Source organism: Salmo salar, chromosome ssa17 (assembly GCF_905237065.1).
Source record: "Salmo salar chromosome ssa17, Ssal_v3.1, whole genome shotgun sequence".
NCBI lineage: Eukaryota > Metazoa > Chordata > Actinopteri > Salmoniformes > Salmonidae > Salmo > Salmo salar.
The window spans coordinates 62,536,584-62,553,331 of NC_059458.1; the positions used below are offsets into that span (position 1 = coordinate 62,536,584).

Genomic DNA, 16,748 nt, shown 5'->3' on the forward strand with positions numbered 1-16,748 from the left:
AAAGCAAAACATTAGATTATGTCAGCAGAGTACCAAGCCAGAAATAATCAGACACCCATTTTTCAAGCCAGCATATAATGTCACCAAAACCCAGAAGACAGCTAAATGCAGCACTCACCTTTGATGATCTTCATCAGATGACAACCCTAGGACATTATGTTATACAATACATGCATGTTTTGTTCAATCAAGTTCATATTTATATCAAAAACCAGCTTTTTACATTAGCATGTGACGTTCAGAACTAGCATACCCCCGCAAACTTCCGGGGAATTCGCTAACATTTTACTAAATTACTCACGATAAACGTTCACAAAAAGCATAACAATTATTTTAAGAATTATAGATACAGACCTCCTCTATGCACTCGATATGTCCGATTTTAAAATAGCTTTTGGTGAAAGCACATTTTTCAATATTCTAAGTACATAGCCCAGGCATCACGGGCTCGCTATTTAGACACCCGGCAAGTTTAGCACTCACCATAATCATATTTACTATTATAAAAGTTTGATTACCTTTTGTTGTCTTCGTCAGAATGCACACCCAGGACTGCTACTTCAATAACAAATGTTGGTTTGGTCCAAAATAATCCATCGTTATATCCGAATAGCGGCGTTTTGTTCGTATGCGTTCCAGACACTATCCAAAATAGTAAAGAAGTGTCGCGCGCATGGCGCAATTCGTGACAATAAAATTCTAAATATTCCATTACCGTACTCGAAGCATGTCAACCGCTGTTTAAAATCAATTTTTACGACATTTTTCTCGTAGAAAAGCGATAATATTCCGACAGGGAATCTCCTTTTCGGCAAACAGAGGAAAAAATCCCAAAGGCGGGGGCGGTCGGGTCACGCGCATAAGCCCAGTGTCCCTTGATCGGCCACTTGAGAAAGGCGATAATGTGTTTCAGCCTGGGGCTGGAATGACGACATTCTGTTTTTTCCCGGGCTCTGAGAGCCTATGGACGACGTGGGAAGTGTCACGTTAGAGCAGAGATCCTTAGTAAATGATAGAGATGGAAAAGAAGGTCAAGAAATGGTCAGACAGGCCACTTCCTGTAAAGGAATCTCTCAGGTTTTGACCTGCCATTTGAGTTCTGTTATACTCACAGACACCATTCAAACAGTGTTAGAAAATTTAGGGTGTTTTCTATCCATATGTAATAAGTATATGCATATTCTAGTTACTGGGTAGGAGTGGTAACCAGATTAAATCGGGTATGTTTTTTATCCAGCCGTGTCAATACTGCCCCCTAGCCCTAACAGGTTTTTAAGTGCCTTTGAACGGGGCATGGTGATAGGGGCCAGGCACACCGGTTTGAGTGTGTCAAGAATGGTCGACCACCCAAAGCACATCCAGCCAATGACAGGAAAGTGGTCGAAATTGGGTCATTGATGAAAGAGGACAAAGGAGGTTGACACGAATTGTGCAGAGCAACAGATGGGAAACATTTAGTTAACTGACAGTCCAGTACAACATTGGTGCCCAAAGACCCATAAAAGAATACGCAACTTGTCTTACCTTGACACGAATGGGATATGGCAGCCGACAACCTTACAGAGTTCCACTTCTTTCAGCAAAAAACAAGAAACTGCGGTTGCAGTGGGCTAAGGAACGAAAACACTGGACACTGGAGAATTGGAAAAACATTGCCTGGTCTGATAAATCCTGGTTCCTGCTGTTTCACGCTGATGGGAGGAGTAGGGTATGGAGAAAACCACGAGTACATGCATCCATCATACCATGTGTCAACATTACAGGCTGGTGGTGTGATAGTGTGGGGTGTGTTTTCATGGCACACATTGGGTCTCTTGACAAAAGTGGAGCAACGTTTGAATGCCACAGGAAATCTGAACATCATTTCCAATCATGTGCATCCCTTCATGGCAGCAGTGTATCCATCTGCAAATTTCTTTTTTCAGCTCTATAATGCCACAAGGCTAGGATTGTCCAGGAATGATTCTACGAACATGACAGTGAATTCAGCTTACTGCAGCGGCCTGCCTAGACACCAGATCTCAATACAAATGACCATCTGTGGGATGAGATGGAACGAGCTATTTGGAGTAGAGATCTACTACCAGCCAACTTTGGAAAGCATTGGAATCAACACGGGCCAGTATCCCTGTGGAATGCTTTTGACACCTTGTAGAGTCCATGCCCAGAAAAAAACGTGAGGGGAAAATTGTGGGTGCAACTCAATATTAGGAAGGTGTTCCTAATGTTTTGTACACTCATTGTATATGTAACCGATGTGAAATGGCTAGCTAGTTAGCGGGGTGCGCGCTAATAGCGTTTCAATCGGTGACGTCACTCGCTCTGAGACCTTGAAGTAGTTGTTCCCCTTGCTCTACAAGAGCCGCGGCTTTTGTGGAGCGATGGGAAACGATGCTTACCTAGACGAGGGTGGCTGTTGTTGATGTGTGCAGAGGGTCCCTGGTTCGAGCCCAGATAGGGGCGAGGGGAGGGACGGAAGCTATGCTGTTACATATGTTACCAAATGAGGCATACATTATCTGAATCACGTTCCATATAAATCAATAGTGTGTGTGTGTGTGTGTTTATTGTATGGTAAGGGCTAAAAGCATTCAATTGGAATGTTGTGATCCAGAAGTAGCACCATATATTTTCTTGGAATAATTATTTTGATCTTATTTTCTTCATAAAACCTTGTCCTGTCTACAGCCTTGCTCCAGGAGGGAGGGACATTTGCATAGAGAGGACACTTTGCATAGACAGCACATGCTTCAGTGGTCTGGGAGTGTTCATATCCCTGTGAGTTTAACACTTCATGACTGAGAGCTGTCCTTCATGACAACAGAACCCACAACAACCATGACTTTTATCACCATCTTCATCTGGATATTTGCCCTCTGTCTCCAAGGTAATATATTTTACAGAACATTTTCCAGACCACTGTAATATTAGGCTATATAACAACTGAATTGATTGCAATTGATTGCTAATACTACATGGCATCTCTGTTTCAGAGTCCAGAGGCCAGATCACTGTAACTCAGACTCCTGCAGTGAAAACTGTTTCAGTGGGTCAGTCAGTCAGTCTCAGCTGTAAGACCAGCAGTGCTGTATACAGTGACAGCAATGGACAGTGGTTGGCCTGGTACCAACAGAAACCTGGAGGAGCTCCTCAACTCCTAATATACTGGGCTAAAACCCTTCAGTCTGGGACTCCATCTAGATTCAGTGGCAGTGGAACTGGGAGTGACTTCACTCTGACCATCAGTGGAGTCCAGGCTGAAGATGCAGGAGATTACTACTGTCAGAGTTTACACTACATCAATAGTAAATATGTGTTCACACAGTGATACAGAGCCGTACAAAAACCTCCCTCAGTCAGACTGCACAGTGACTGTACTGCTACAGCTGGGACCTACTGCAGGTGCTGAGGGGAGGAGATGATCCAGTACAATGACACAGTGTGTAGTAGAGCTGAACAACAATAGAGTCAAACTAGAGCTATATCTAGAAGACCTTAGATCATAACTGATCACTAAATGTTTCTCCTGATCATTAACTACATGTTGACTCTGTTGAGTAACTCAAGGAAAACCATCAACCAATCTGAATAGAGATGATGTGTAATGATCAAAACCTCTAAAGATGACCTGTGTTTTGAATAGCTAGAATTGGATCAACATGATTCAAACACATACAATAAAGCCCCCTAAACATTACCCAGACATCCTCCCTCACACCACTGTGGTAGTTCCAGAGAGCAGCAGGTGAAGCAGGAGACTGGAGATGTCAGAGCTCTGGAGATCTCCCCTTTAGATCAGTCAGCCAGCAGCATCACACAGTCCACACACAGACTGCAGTTACTGAGTCTGACCACTGGAGGGAGGCAGTAAGCAGATACTATCTGTTCTGGTAACACAATACTAACAATATGCCTCCATTTCTAGATGTCTCTAATCAATATATCAGTCCCCAATAAGTACTTCTAACAGAAATAATGTCAGTGATTATATAGCTATCATGTTTCTACACCCCATCCCACAACATGTATTAATAAGTTTGATTGTTCAGGAAGACTATTTAAGGCCCGAGGAGGTGTGGTATATGCCCAATATACCACGGCTAAGGGCAGTTTTTATGCACGTCGCAATGAGGAGTGGCTAGACAGAGCCCTTAGCCGTGGTATATTTGTCATATATAACAAACCCCCAAGGAGCCTTATTGCTATTATAAACTGGTTACCAACGTAATTACATGTTTTGTCATACCTGTGGTATATGGTCTCAAATACCATGTCTGACAGCCAATCGGCATTCAGGGTTCGAACCACCCAGTTTATAATGACATATAAGACACTTTGCTTTGAGATTATATAACATGATTATAAGCTATTTAAACCACCTAAGGTTCTGTCAAGGTATAACCTTTCTACCGCCACGCCCAGCTAGAACCTTCCAGAACCTTCCCAGCCTTTGATTGAGCCCAGATGAGCCTTGTTTACCAATCAAGGCCATGATTGGCTAGACAATCAGCCTCTACCTTTAAAATACTTCTGTTCACACAGATCCCTTCAACGCCCAGTTTTTTATACGAGTGTGGAGGAGGATGAGAGGTTGATATTCTGTCAGATGGAAAGATGGAGGACAAGAAAAAAAGGAAACATACTATGAATAAATATGAAGTGGGGGATTGTACTACCCTTATGGAAGATCTGGTGAAGGAGAAGATGATGGACAAGGAAAAAAGGAAAGACATGGAATATGTTTTCAGGAATTATGGAATGGAGGATCGCACAGAACTTTTGGAAGAGCTTGAGGAGGAAATGGAAAATGACGAGAGTGAGGATGAATTAAATGAAGTGGCAGGTGTAGTGATGACTGCTGAGAAGAAGTTGAGTGTAGAGGGAAGTAGTGAGGAAGGTGGGTGTTAAGTTCAAAAACAAGGATACGTGCTCCAGTTGTTCAGAGACGGAACTTGTTGAGAGTGAGGGTGAAGTACCTGCGGCGAGGATCGCCTAGTTCGGGCCTAGTCCCAAGTATGATGAGGATGATTTTGCTGTTTGGCTGATCCATATGTGGTGTCAGGCTGGGTGGAGGACAGGTTGGGGACTGTTGAGCTGGTTAAGTCAGACTGAACTCCTGATGATTTATTGTGTTTGTACTGCCCAGAGGGAAAGGGCGCTCTGGATTACGAGATTAGGGACAAGAATTGTGACGTGATTTTCTCTGTGGCGCAGGACCTCGTTGAATGGAGTGATAACAGCGGTGGAATTAAGTGGAGGAGTAGCAGTTGAAATGGAAGATTCCTGGTGTCTGTGACGCCCACCGTTTAGTGAGACGTAAATCCGGTGGGGAAACTGAGAAGATATTATCTGTCATGCTGAGGTTTGATGCAGAGTCGTTACCAGATAAAGTCAAGGTAGGAAGTGTCAGTTATCCCAGGAGAGCATATGTTTCTGAAAATATTACTGTGTTTTAGGTGTCAAGGTTATGGGCATATTGTAGCAGTGTGTAAGAGGAAGATGCCTAGATGTGAGAAGTGTGCAGGAGGGCATGAGACAAGGAATGTGTGGTATCTGTGAAGAAAGTTGTGTGTGTGTTAGTTGTGGGGGTGTCCGGTGAGAGAAAGACAGATTGAGGTTGCCAGGGTTAGAGTAGTACAGAAAGTGTTTCATGCTGAAGCAGTGAAGACAGTGGTAGAGGAAGATGGATACAGGGTGAGGGATCCTGATAGGATTCCTGTGAGTAGGCAGAGAACAAGAGAGAGTGATGGGAGGAATATGTGCTTCAGTAAGGTGGGCTTTTTAGCATTTATAGCCATGGTTGTTAATTGTACTGCAGAAATGGATCAAAAGTCACAGAAAATATAGGTTGTGGTGGCAGCGGCAGAGGAGTACTTGGGATTCCGAGAATTTACTGAAGGGGGTGTTGAGTGGTTTTTTAGAGAGGGCTAATAGGTTGTGGGGTCATTGTCCTTTTTCCCAATGTAGTATTATTGTATCAAATAATACAATGTAGGTAGGGCGTGAATGGCCTCACACACTAGTACAGTAGGTGGCGGTGTATGCAACTAAAAGTTGGATGCGATCCACCAAGAAAATCCCCAAAAAGAAAAAGATCCCTTCAACTACAGTATCCCAGTGGGACCAAAAACGTCTGTTTGCATAGTGAGGACACTTTGCATAGACAGCACATGCTTCAGTGGTCTGGGAGTGTTTATAGTCCTGTGAGTTTAACACTTCATGACTGAGAGCTGTCCTTCATGACAACAGAACCCACAACAACCATGACTTTTATCACCATCTTCATCTGGACACTGGCACTCTGCTTTCAAGGTAATATGTTTTACAGAAAATTCCTTGGATCATAGCAATACACATATAATCTCATTAGAGTTTATTTTAATATGATGTTCTGGAGAAATGTATGAGAGATGGAATGTTAATTCTAAATGACATCTCTGTTTCAGAGTCCAGAGGACAGATCACAGTGACTCAGTCTCCTGCAGTGAAAACTGTTTCAGTGGGCCACTCAGTCAATCTCAGCTGTAGGACAAGCAGTGCAGTATACAGTGACAGCAATGGACAGCATTTGGCCTGGTATCAACAGAAACCTGGAGAAACTCCTAAACTCCTCACATATTTGATTAGTACCCGTAACTCTGGGACTCCATCTAGATTCAGTGGCAGTGGATCTGGGAGTGACTTCACTCTGACCATCAGTGGAGTCCAGGCTGAAGATGCAGGAGTTTACTACTGTCAGAGTTTCCACTATCCCAATAGTAAACATGTGTTCACACAGTGATACAGAGCCGTACAAAAAAACTCTCTCAGTCAGACTGCACAGTGACTGTACTGCTACAGCTGGGATCTACTGCAGGTGCTGAGGGGAGGAGATGAACCAGTACAATGACACAGTGTGTAGTAGAGCTGAACAACAATAGAGTCAAACTAGAGCTATGTCTAGAAGACCTTAGATCATAACTGATCACTAAATGTTTCTCCTGATCATTAACTACATGTTGACTCTGTTGAGTAACTCAAGGAAAACCATCAACAAATCTGAATAGAGATGATGTGAAATGATCAAAACCCCTAAAGATGACCTGTGTTTATAAGGGCACAAGGCGAGACCCAAATGCTGACTCAGGAGGCAGATGGTTTATCTCTGATATTTATTACACCAAAGGGGTTGGCAAAAGGCAGGTCGGGGACAAGCAATTGTTCAAAAACCAGGTCAGAGTCCAAACAGAACCAGGCGATAGGCAGGCTCGAGGTCAGGACAGGCAGGGGTTCAGTGAACAGGTCAGTCCAAACAGTACAAGGGGATAGGCAGGCTTGAGGTCAGAACAGGCAGAGTGGTCAGGCAGGCGGATTCAGTCAGGACAGGCAAGGTTCAAAACCAGGAGGGCTAGGGGAAAACAGAGACTGGGAAAAATAGGAGCTAGAAGAAACGCTGGTTGACTTGGCAAAACAAGATGAACTGGCACAGAGAGACAGGAAACACAGGGATAAATACACCGGGGACTAATGTGGAAAACAGGAGACACCTGGAGGTGGGTGGAGACAATCACAAAGACAGGTGAAACAGATCAGGGTGTGACAGTGTTTTGAAATACACTCCTGGGCAGTCAGAGTCAGGGTGCTGCTCCAGCTGTACAGGACTGACCTGCTTCTTGCTGGTCTCGTCCACTTTCCAGCTCATAATCCAGTCTGAGGGGAAGCCCTTGTTGGCCAGACATGTCAGTGTGGCTGTGTTCTTACTGGACAGCTCCTCATTATAGGGGGCAGGACAGTCAGGGTAGGGGAACTGTTACCTGGAAGAAACACAACACATTAACTACATCAAAACAATGTACTTTGGAAATTACTTATAAAACTGTATATGAATACCAAAGTTAGATTGCTAAAAGATGTGAAGAAAGCACAAACAGTAATATGATATAAAACAGATTACAAGTATAAAGTAAACAAGCAGAAAGCATACAATTATGACATGTTTAACTTCAGCATTACACTGTGATATCTTTTTTAGGAACGTATCTGATCAGAATTCTCATATTTATAGTATTAGCTGAATCTAATAGGCTTGATACAAACATAACGGAGACCCTTTGTCTTCACATTAACAATGTGGCTATCATAAATTCAGTGCAATGATGACTACAGTAACAGATACATTACCATAGTTATCATACCAGAATAAGAGTTATATAGTCTGCAATCATACAGATAAAGAACTATAATTTAACATTTTGATTCAATAAACGGTTATTTGAAAGAAGGCTCAGTCAACAGCAATTTAGAACAATATTTTTGGGGAAATATAAATATCTCAAATAGTAATATTTTAATAGGGACAGAGTTTAAGAAAGTGAAATACTAAAACTGTAATGAGACATTTACATTTACATTTACATGAATATCAAGAGAGCTTGTGATCCAATTTTTCCAACATCAAATCTGGTGCCGCTGCCAAAAGTGTCCCACAGTGATACAATCCTTATTACTGCTCATAATGTACATAAACCTCCCACCCAGTTAAATACTTTAATTTCTTTAGACTAAACTCATACTTTATGAATACTCGTCAAATACCATTTTAGTTCTTTATTTAAAATATTTTTTAAAGTGTAATCACATAGTTATTATGTTCATAATGCTCCAATATGTAAATACCAAACAAAAAATGCTCATTATAAAGTGAGGTAAAACTTTATTTGGATAATCCATCTGTAGATGATCAAATCACATCATCAAATCACATGTTATTGGTCACATACACATGGTTAGCAGATGTTATTGTGAGTGTAGCAAAATGCTTGTTCTTCTAGTTCCGGCAGTGCAGTAATATCTAACAAGTAATATAACAATTCCACAACAACTACCTAATACACACAAATCTAAGTAAAGGGATGGAATTGAATATATACATATACAGTGTCAAGAAAAAGTATGTGAACCCTTTGGAATTACCTGGATTTCTGCATAAATTGGTCATACATTTTGATCTGATCTTCATCTAAGTCACAACAATAGACAAACACAGTCTGCTTAAACTAATAACACACAAACAATTATACGTTTTCATGTCTTTATTGAACACACTGTGTAAACATTCACATGCATGGGTGGGAAAAGTATGGGAACCCTTTGTATGTGAACTAGTTGACCCTTCTTTGGAAGCAATAACCAAATGTTTTCTGTCGTTGCGGATCAGACCTGCACAACGGTCAGGAGGAATTTTGGACCATTCCTCTTTACAAACTCTTTCTGTTCAGCAATATTCTTGGGGTGTCTGGTGTGAACCGGTCTCTTGAGATCATGCCACAGCATCTCAATCAGGTTGAGGTCAGGACTCTGACTCGGCCACTCCAGAAGGCGTATTTTCTTCTGTTGAAGCCCTTCTGTTGTTGATTTACTTCTGTGTTTTGGGTCGTTGCCCTGTTGCATCACCAAACTTCTGTTGAGCTTAAATTGGAGGACAGATAGCCTTACATTCTCCTGCAAAATGTCTTGATAAACTTGGGTATTCATTTTTCCATTGATGATAGCAAGCTGTCCAGGCACTGAGGCAGCAGTGCATCCCCAAATCATGACACTCCCATATTTTACATTTGGGATGAGGTTTTGATGTTGGTGTTCTGTGCCTTTTTTTCTCCACACATTTCTCCTTCCAAACAACTCAACTTTAGTTTCATCTGTCCACATAATATTTCGCAGTAGCGCTATGGAACATCCAGGTGCTCTTTTGCGAACATCAAACGTGCAGCAATGGTTTTTTTGGACAGCAGTGTCTTCTCCGTGGTGTCCTCCCATGAACACCATTGTTGTTTAGTGTTTTACGTGTCGTAGACTCGTCAACAATGTTACCATGTTTCAGAGATTTCTGTAAGTCTTTAGCTGACACTCTAGGATTCTTCTTAACCTCATTGAGCATTCTGCGCTGTGCTCTTGCAGTCATCTTTGCAGCATTGCCACTCCTAGGGAGAGTAGCAACAGTGCTGAACTTACTCCATTTATAGACTATTTGTCTTACCGTGGACTGATGAACATCAAGACTTATAGGGATACTTTTGTAACCCTTTCCAGCTTTATGCAAGTCAACACTTTTTAATCTTAGGTCTTCTGAGATCTCTTTTGTTCGAGACATGGTTCACATCAGGCAATGCTTCTTGTGAATAGAAAACTCAAATTTTGTGAGTGTTTAATATAGGGCAGGGCAGCTCTAACCAACATCTCCAATCTTGTCTCATTGATTGTACTCCAGGTTAGCTGACTCCTGACTCCAATTAGCTTTTGGAGAAGTCATTAGCCTAGGGGTTCACATACTTTTTCCTACCTACACTGTGAATGTTTAAATGATGTACTCAATATAGACAATAAAAATACAATAATTGGTGTGTTATTAGTTTAACTTCTCTGGGCTAGTGGGACGTACAGCCAGTGAAATAGCATGGCGCGAAATACAAAACAGCAAAAATCTAATAATTTCATTTTCTCAAACAATCAACTATTTTACACCATTTAAAGACAAACTTCTCGTTAATCTAACCACTTTGTCCGATTTCAAAAAGGCTTTACGGCGAAAGCATAAAATTAGATTATGTTAGGACATAAACTTCACAAGAAAAACCACACAGCCATTTTCCAAGCAAGGACATGCATCACAAAAAACAAAAATACAGCTAAAATATTCACTAACCTTTGACGATCTTCAACAGATGACACTCCTAGGACTCAATGTTACACAATACATGTATGTTTTGTTCGATAAAGTTCATATTTATATCCAAAAAAAACATTTTACATTGGCGCGTGATGTTCAGAAAATATTTTGCCTCCAAAACTGCCGGTGGATCAGCACAACAATTTACAAAAATACTTATCATAAACGTTGATAAAATATTAAAATGTTATTCAAAGAATTATAGATAAACATCTCCTTAATGCAACCGCTGTGACAGATTTCAAAAAAGCTTCACGGGGAAAGCACACTTGGCAATAATCTGAGTACGGCGCTCAGAAAAATACATCAGGCAATACAGATACCCGCCATTTTGAAGTCATCTAAAATCATAAATAGCATTATAAATATTCACTTACCTTTGATGATCTTCATCAGAAGGCACTTCCAGGTATCCCAGGTCAACAATAAATGTTGTTTTGTTCGATAAAGTCCATAATTTATGTCCAAATACCTCCTTGTTGTTTGCACGTCCAGTAAGCTACTCCAAATGTAGGAAGCGCGCCAAAAATGTCATGACAAAAAGTCAAAAAAGTTAGATTTACGTTCGTAGAAACATGTCAAACGTTGTATAGCATCAATCTTTAGGGACTTTTAAACATAAAACGTCAATAATATTCCAACTGGACGATTCCAATGTCTTGAAAAACGTTATTGAACACAGCTACCTCATCACGTGAATGCGCGCCAATGAACTCATGTCATTTTCTGAGTCACCAACTTCCCGGCCTTCTTGTTTGCTCTCTGTTCACTGCATAAGCCTGAAACAAGGTTCTAAAGACTGTTGACATCTAGTGGAAGCCTTAGGAAGTGCAAAATGAACCCTAAGTCACTGTGTGTTAGGTAGGCAATGACTTGAAAAGACTACAAGCATCAGATTTCCCACTTCCTGGTTGGATTTTTCTCAGGTTTTTGCCTGCCATATGAGTTCTGTTATACCCAGACATCATTCAAACAGTTTTAGAAACTTCAGAGTGTTTTCTATCCAAATCTACTAATAATATGCAAATATTTGACTCTGGGCCCGAGTATTAGGCAGTTTACTCTGGGCACGCTTTTCATCCGAAATCGAAAATACTGCTCCCTATACCCTAAAAAGTTAAAATAATGTCTGTGAGTATAACAGAACTGAAATGGCAGGTGAAAATCTGAGAAAAATCCATCCAGGAAGTGGGATCTTTTTATGTTTGTAGTTTTCCATTCAGCCTGTACAGATTCCATTGACTTAGGACTCAAATTGCACTTCCTATGGCTTCCACTAGATGTCAACAGTCTTTAGAAATTGTTTCAGGCTTGTATTCTGAAAAATGAGAGAGTAAGACCACTCTGAATGAGTGGACACCGCAGTGTCCCAGAGGTTTTTCATGTGCATGACCGAGAGCGTGTCTTTCTTGTTTTCCTTTTATATTGACGAAGCTTTTGTCCAGTTGAAATATTATTGATTATTATGACTAAAAACAACCTGAGGATTGATTATAAACATCGTTTACATTTTGTTTGACATGTTTCTACGAACTTTACTGATACTTTTCTGATTTTTCGTCTGCCTGTTGTGACTGCCTTTCAGCCTGTGGATTACTGAAAAAAACGTGCGAACAAAACGGAGGTTTTTGGATATAAAGAGGGACTTCATCAAACAAAACAAACATTTATTGAGTAAATGGGAGTCTTGTGAGAGATCCTTTGTTTTGGATAGAGATGACAAAGAAGGCCAAGAAATGGTCAGACAGGGTACTTCCTGTACAGAATCTTCTCAGGTTTTGGCCTGCCATTTGAGTTCTGTTATACTCACAGACACCATTCAAACACTTTTAGAAACTTTAGAGTGTTTTCTATCCAAAGCTACTAATTATATGCATATTCTAGTTTCTGGGCAGGAGTAATAACCAGATTAAATCGGGTACGTTTTTTATCCGGCCGTGAAAATACTGCCCCCTATCCATAACAAGTTAATGAGCCATATCTGTTTATGGTCCAATAACATATTTACAATCATCCATCTACCTTGAGGATCTGTTTGGACAATTTTGACATTCGAATCAAAATTACTGTTAATTAACATCATCACTCCTATCATCACTGTTATATCTGGAGTATTTCTCCTGTCTTATCCGGTGTCCTGTGTGAATTTAAGTATGCTCTCTCTAATTCTCTCTCTCTTTCTCTCTCTCTTTCTCGCTCTCTCTTTCTCTCGGAGGACCTAAGCTTTAGGACCATACCTCAGGACTACCTTGCTTGATGACTCCTTGCTGTCCCCAGTCCACCTGGTCGTGCTGCTGCTCCAGGTTCAACTGTTCTGCCTGCGGCTATGGAACCCTGACCTGTTCACCGGACGTGCTACCTTGTCCCAGACCTGCTGATTCAACTCTTTAGAGACAGCATGTGTGGTAGAGATACTCTGAATGATCGGCTATGAAAAGCCACTTGACATTTACTCCTGAGGTGCTGACCTGTTGCACCCTCTACAACCATTGTGATTATTATTATCTGACCATGCTGGTCATCTATGATCTTGGCCATGTTCTGTTATAATCTCCACCCGGCACAGCCAGAAGAAGACTGGCCACCCCTCATAGCCTGGTTCCTCTCTAGGTTTCTTTCTAAGTTTTGGCCTTTCTAGGGAGTTTTTCCTAGCCACCGTGCTTCTACACCTGCATTGCTTGCTGTTTAGGTTTTTAGGCTGGGTTTCTGTACAGCACTTTGTGACATCAGCTGACATTTGATTGATTGATTGCTTTTGAATTTCTTTGCCGATGGGAGAAATATATTTTGCCCCTCCAGTCTTTTTTCCACAGAACTTTATTTAAAATTGTTGAATGCGTTTCCTGTAAACAACTGATATTATATTCCTTCTCTTTTAGCCAGGTAAATACTGATCGTCTTTTCTTATTATCTGCTAAGCCATTACAATTACAACTGGCTATACTTATTTCACCATTTACCATAATGAGACACACGTTTGAAATCTATTTATCATAACATATGTTTGTAAACTCACCATTAAAAAGTAGCATAGTGATTGAGTATCAGCTATACCATGATATTTGCATTGCTACTAAGTAAACCTACAATTGTTCCCCACTATTCCACCCACTAAAACCCCTCCCCATTCTAAATTGGGTTGTCATCCCAGTGACCAGCAGACCACCCCCATTCCCCCGGGTCCCAGGGCCCCCTTAGCGACCGGCACTAGCGGTTCTGAGGGGGGGGCAATGCCCCTGTGACAACAATTTTGGACCCCTTTGTGGCCCCCCTAAATGTGGATGAAATAATTTTTACATAACTAATTTTTGCTATCATTCTTTTTTAACATCCGTTATCAGACAGTGGCAATGTGGAACATGGTCTTTTGCCTGCTAATGCCTACAATGCAGTGAAGAAAATGATATGACAACAATAACGTCTAATGTAACAGGCCCCTCTAACAGTACACCTGGCCCCAGCTTGGCCCCTCCAGTTGAAATGGTCTAGACCCGCCACTGGCGACCGGGACCCATCCTTCGAAAAGAGCACACAGTGCCACCCACAGAACAGAAGCAGATCAATCGCCAAAATAATTTCCATCGCCCTTACATCGATTTGTATTATATATAGCTATTAAAAATATATATTAATATAAAAAATCCTGCTTATCTTAATTTCCATAATTAACTAATAATTTTCGTAATAATGTAGGCAGTTCATGCTAAGAATTATTACTTGTAACCAGGATTGCCATTACAAAAATTACATTTTTGGCAAGAAATTATTATTTTAGCAAACAATTATTGTGATTCATCCTATATTGTCCCTAACATCTTTACTCCCTAGCAACAGTTGTGGGATACATACACACACACAAACACTCATACACACTCAACCCCTTCCCCCACAAACAACCATAAACTCAGATGCTCAATAGTTGTTCCATTTGAGAGCCCAACTCAAGAAAGGACTTGATTTACAAATGCATATACAGTGGCAGATGTTTGAGAAGGCATGCAAAATTTAGCAAAAACTGGAGAAAATTGGGAGATTTGATTAACCACTGTCAAGTCCTACGTAACTGAGATCAGATACACCCTCGTCCCCTGAAACACACACACACAAGAGTCCCCCGTTGTGACCATTTTCTCAAGCATCTCTGTGCAGTCAGGCCTTTGATTATTTTGTGCCACCAGGGCCACAAAAATATGCCCCCTCTCTGAATGTCCTGGTGTGACAGCCTCCCCATGGGTTACTGCAGATAGTGTTGCCAGCACTGCCACTACCTGGGTGGGGGCACCCCACCGGAATCCCCACCGGCTAGGTACAAGGTCGTAAAGGTTCTCATTATCAGCTTTGAGAATTTCCTTGTATATTATGCTCTCCCATCAAGGGGCTTTGGCTTTGTAGTTCCAACTCTGCCAGACAGGCTCAGAATCTTGAGGGGGCGGTGTTGCTTTAGTAGGTCTCTGACCACATTCATCTTTCTGATTTGGCTGTGAATAGGGTACTTACAGCAGGCCCATAAAACAGATAAGAACTTTTCCTTAGTGTATGGGTTGCTCATTCCATCAGGATTGAAGAATAAATAAATAAACAATATTATAATTTATTTTCAAATGTATATCTCATATATGCACAAAATGGAAAGCTCTCTGGCACAACCTCTGCTCACAAACACACATGGGCTCTGGGATTTACAACCTTTATCCTTTTTCACTCAATTAACACTTTTCCAAACACGAAAATACACACCCCACCTTCCATCACAATACATCTGCACATACCCACATACTGTGCCTTCTATGTCCTCTGTTAGCTGTGTTTTATCTCTACCATGTTGATTGAGTACTTTTGTGTTCCAGTTTCTTATATTTAAAAATGCATTATTTCGCTGGTTATCCTTTCTTTTAATGCTGTCTTATCAATTTATGAACTACTATAAACAGAGTCTAATACTAATTATTTTCCAACATTCCCCCTATCTAGAATGGTGTAGCGTAGTTTATTATTAGCCATGGAGTAGTCTTTGTGTCTCGGAACATTTGGTTAACAATATACAGTTTATCGACTACGGGAGCTACATGATCTGAAGCGCTGTAAGGAGGAACTCCCTCACTACACCCTCAGGAGTTTCTCCTTCTTTCTCTTGGATACCAGTAAGTACCAGATTTTCTCTCATAGTTCTAGTCTGTATGTCAAGTAAGGCTTCTCCCTGAAAGATGTTCTCCTTTTTAATTTCATTAACGTCCATTTCAATCTTATTGACTGTCCCTTTTAGCTTGTTTCTTTCTTTCTCCATTGTCACAGCTTTTTCGTCACTCATCTCGAGGCTCGCCTTCAACTCATTTATATCATTACTGGGTAGTTCAATTATGCCCACTTTGTCATTTATCGATTTTAACCTGTTGAGGACCCCTTCGAGATAGGATGCCGTTAACGGGATTGATTTTGACAACAGCCAGTGAAAAATCAGAGCGCCAAATTCAAAGCAACAAAAATGTCATAATTCTAATTTCTCACACATACAAGTATTATACACCATTTTTAAGATAAGATTTTCCTTAATCTAACCATATTGTCCGATTTCAAAAAGACTTTTCGGCGAAAACAAAACATTAGATTATGTTAGGACACCACCTAAACAAGAAAAGCCACACAGCCATTTTCCCAGCAAGGAGAGACGTCACAAAAAACAGAAGTACAGCTAAAATTAAGCACTAACCTTTGATGATCTTCATCATATGGCACTCACAGGACTTCATGTTACAGAATACATGTATGTTTTGCTCGATAAAGTTAATATTTATATCCAAAACCTCAATTTTACATTGGTGCGTAATGTTCAGAAATGTTTTCCCTCTAACCCTCCCGGTGAATGGGCACAATGAGCACACATATTACAGAAATACTCATCATAAACTTTGATCAATATACAAATGTTATGCAGAGAATTATAGATAACCTTCTCCTAAATGCAACCGCTTTGTCAGATTTAAAAAAAGGTTCACAGTGAAAGCACAATTTGCAATAATCTGAGTACAGCCCAGAAGACACCAAC

The 16,748-nt window shown here is 40.8% G+C and overlaps 2 gene segments (V, D, J or C); both read left to right on the forward strand.

The window, feature by feature from the left end:
* Positions 1 to 2,724: 2,724 nt before the first annotated feature.
* On the forward strand, positions 2,725 to 3,719 carry LOC123728243 (Ig kappa chain V region 3381-like). The segment is given in 2 exon segments: positions 2,725 to 2,887; positions 2,994 to 3,719. Coding segments are annotated over 2 exon segments (408 nt in total).
* A 2,481-nt stretch (positions 3,720 to 6,200) lies between these two features.
* On the forward strand, positions 6,201 to 7,099 carry LOC123728245 (immunoglobulin kappa variable 4-1-like). The segment is given in 2 exon segments: positions 6,201 to 6,312; positions 6,447 to 7,099. Coding segments are annotated over 2 exon segments (408 nt in total).
* Positions 7,100 to 16,748: the final 9,649 nt, after the last annotated feature.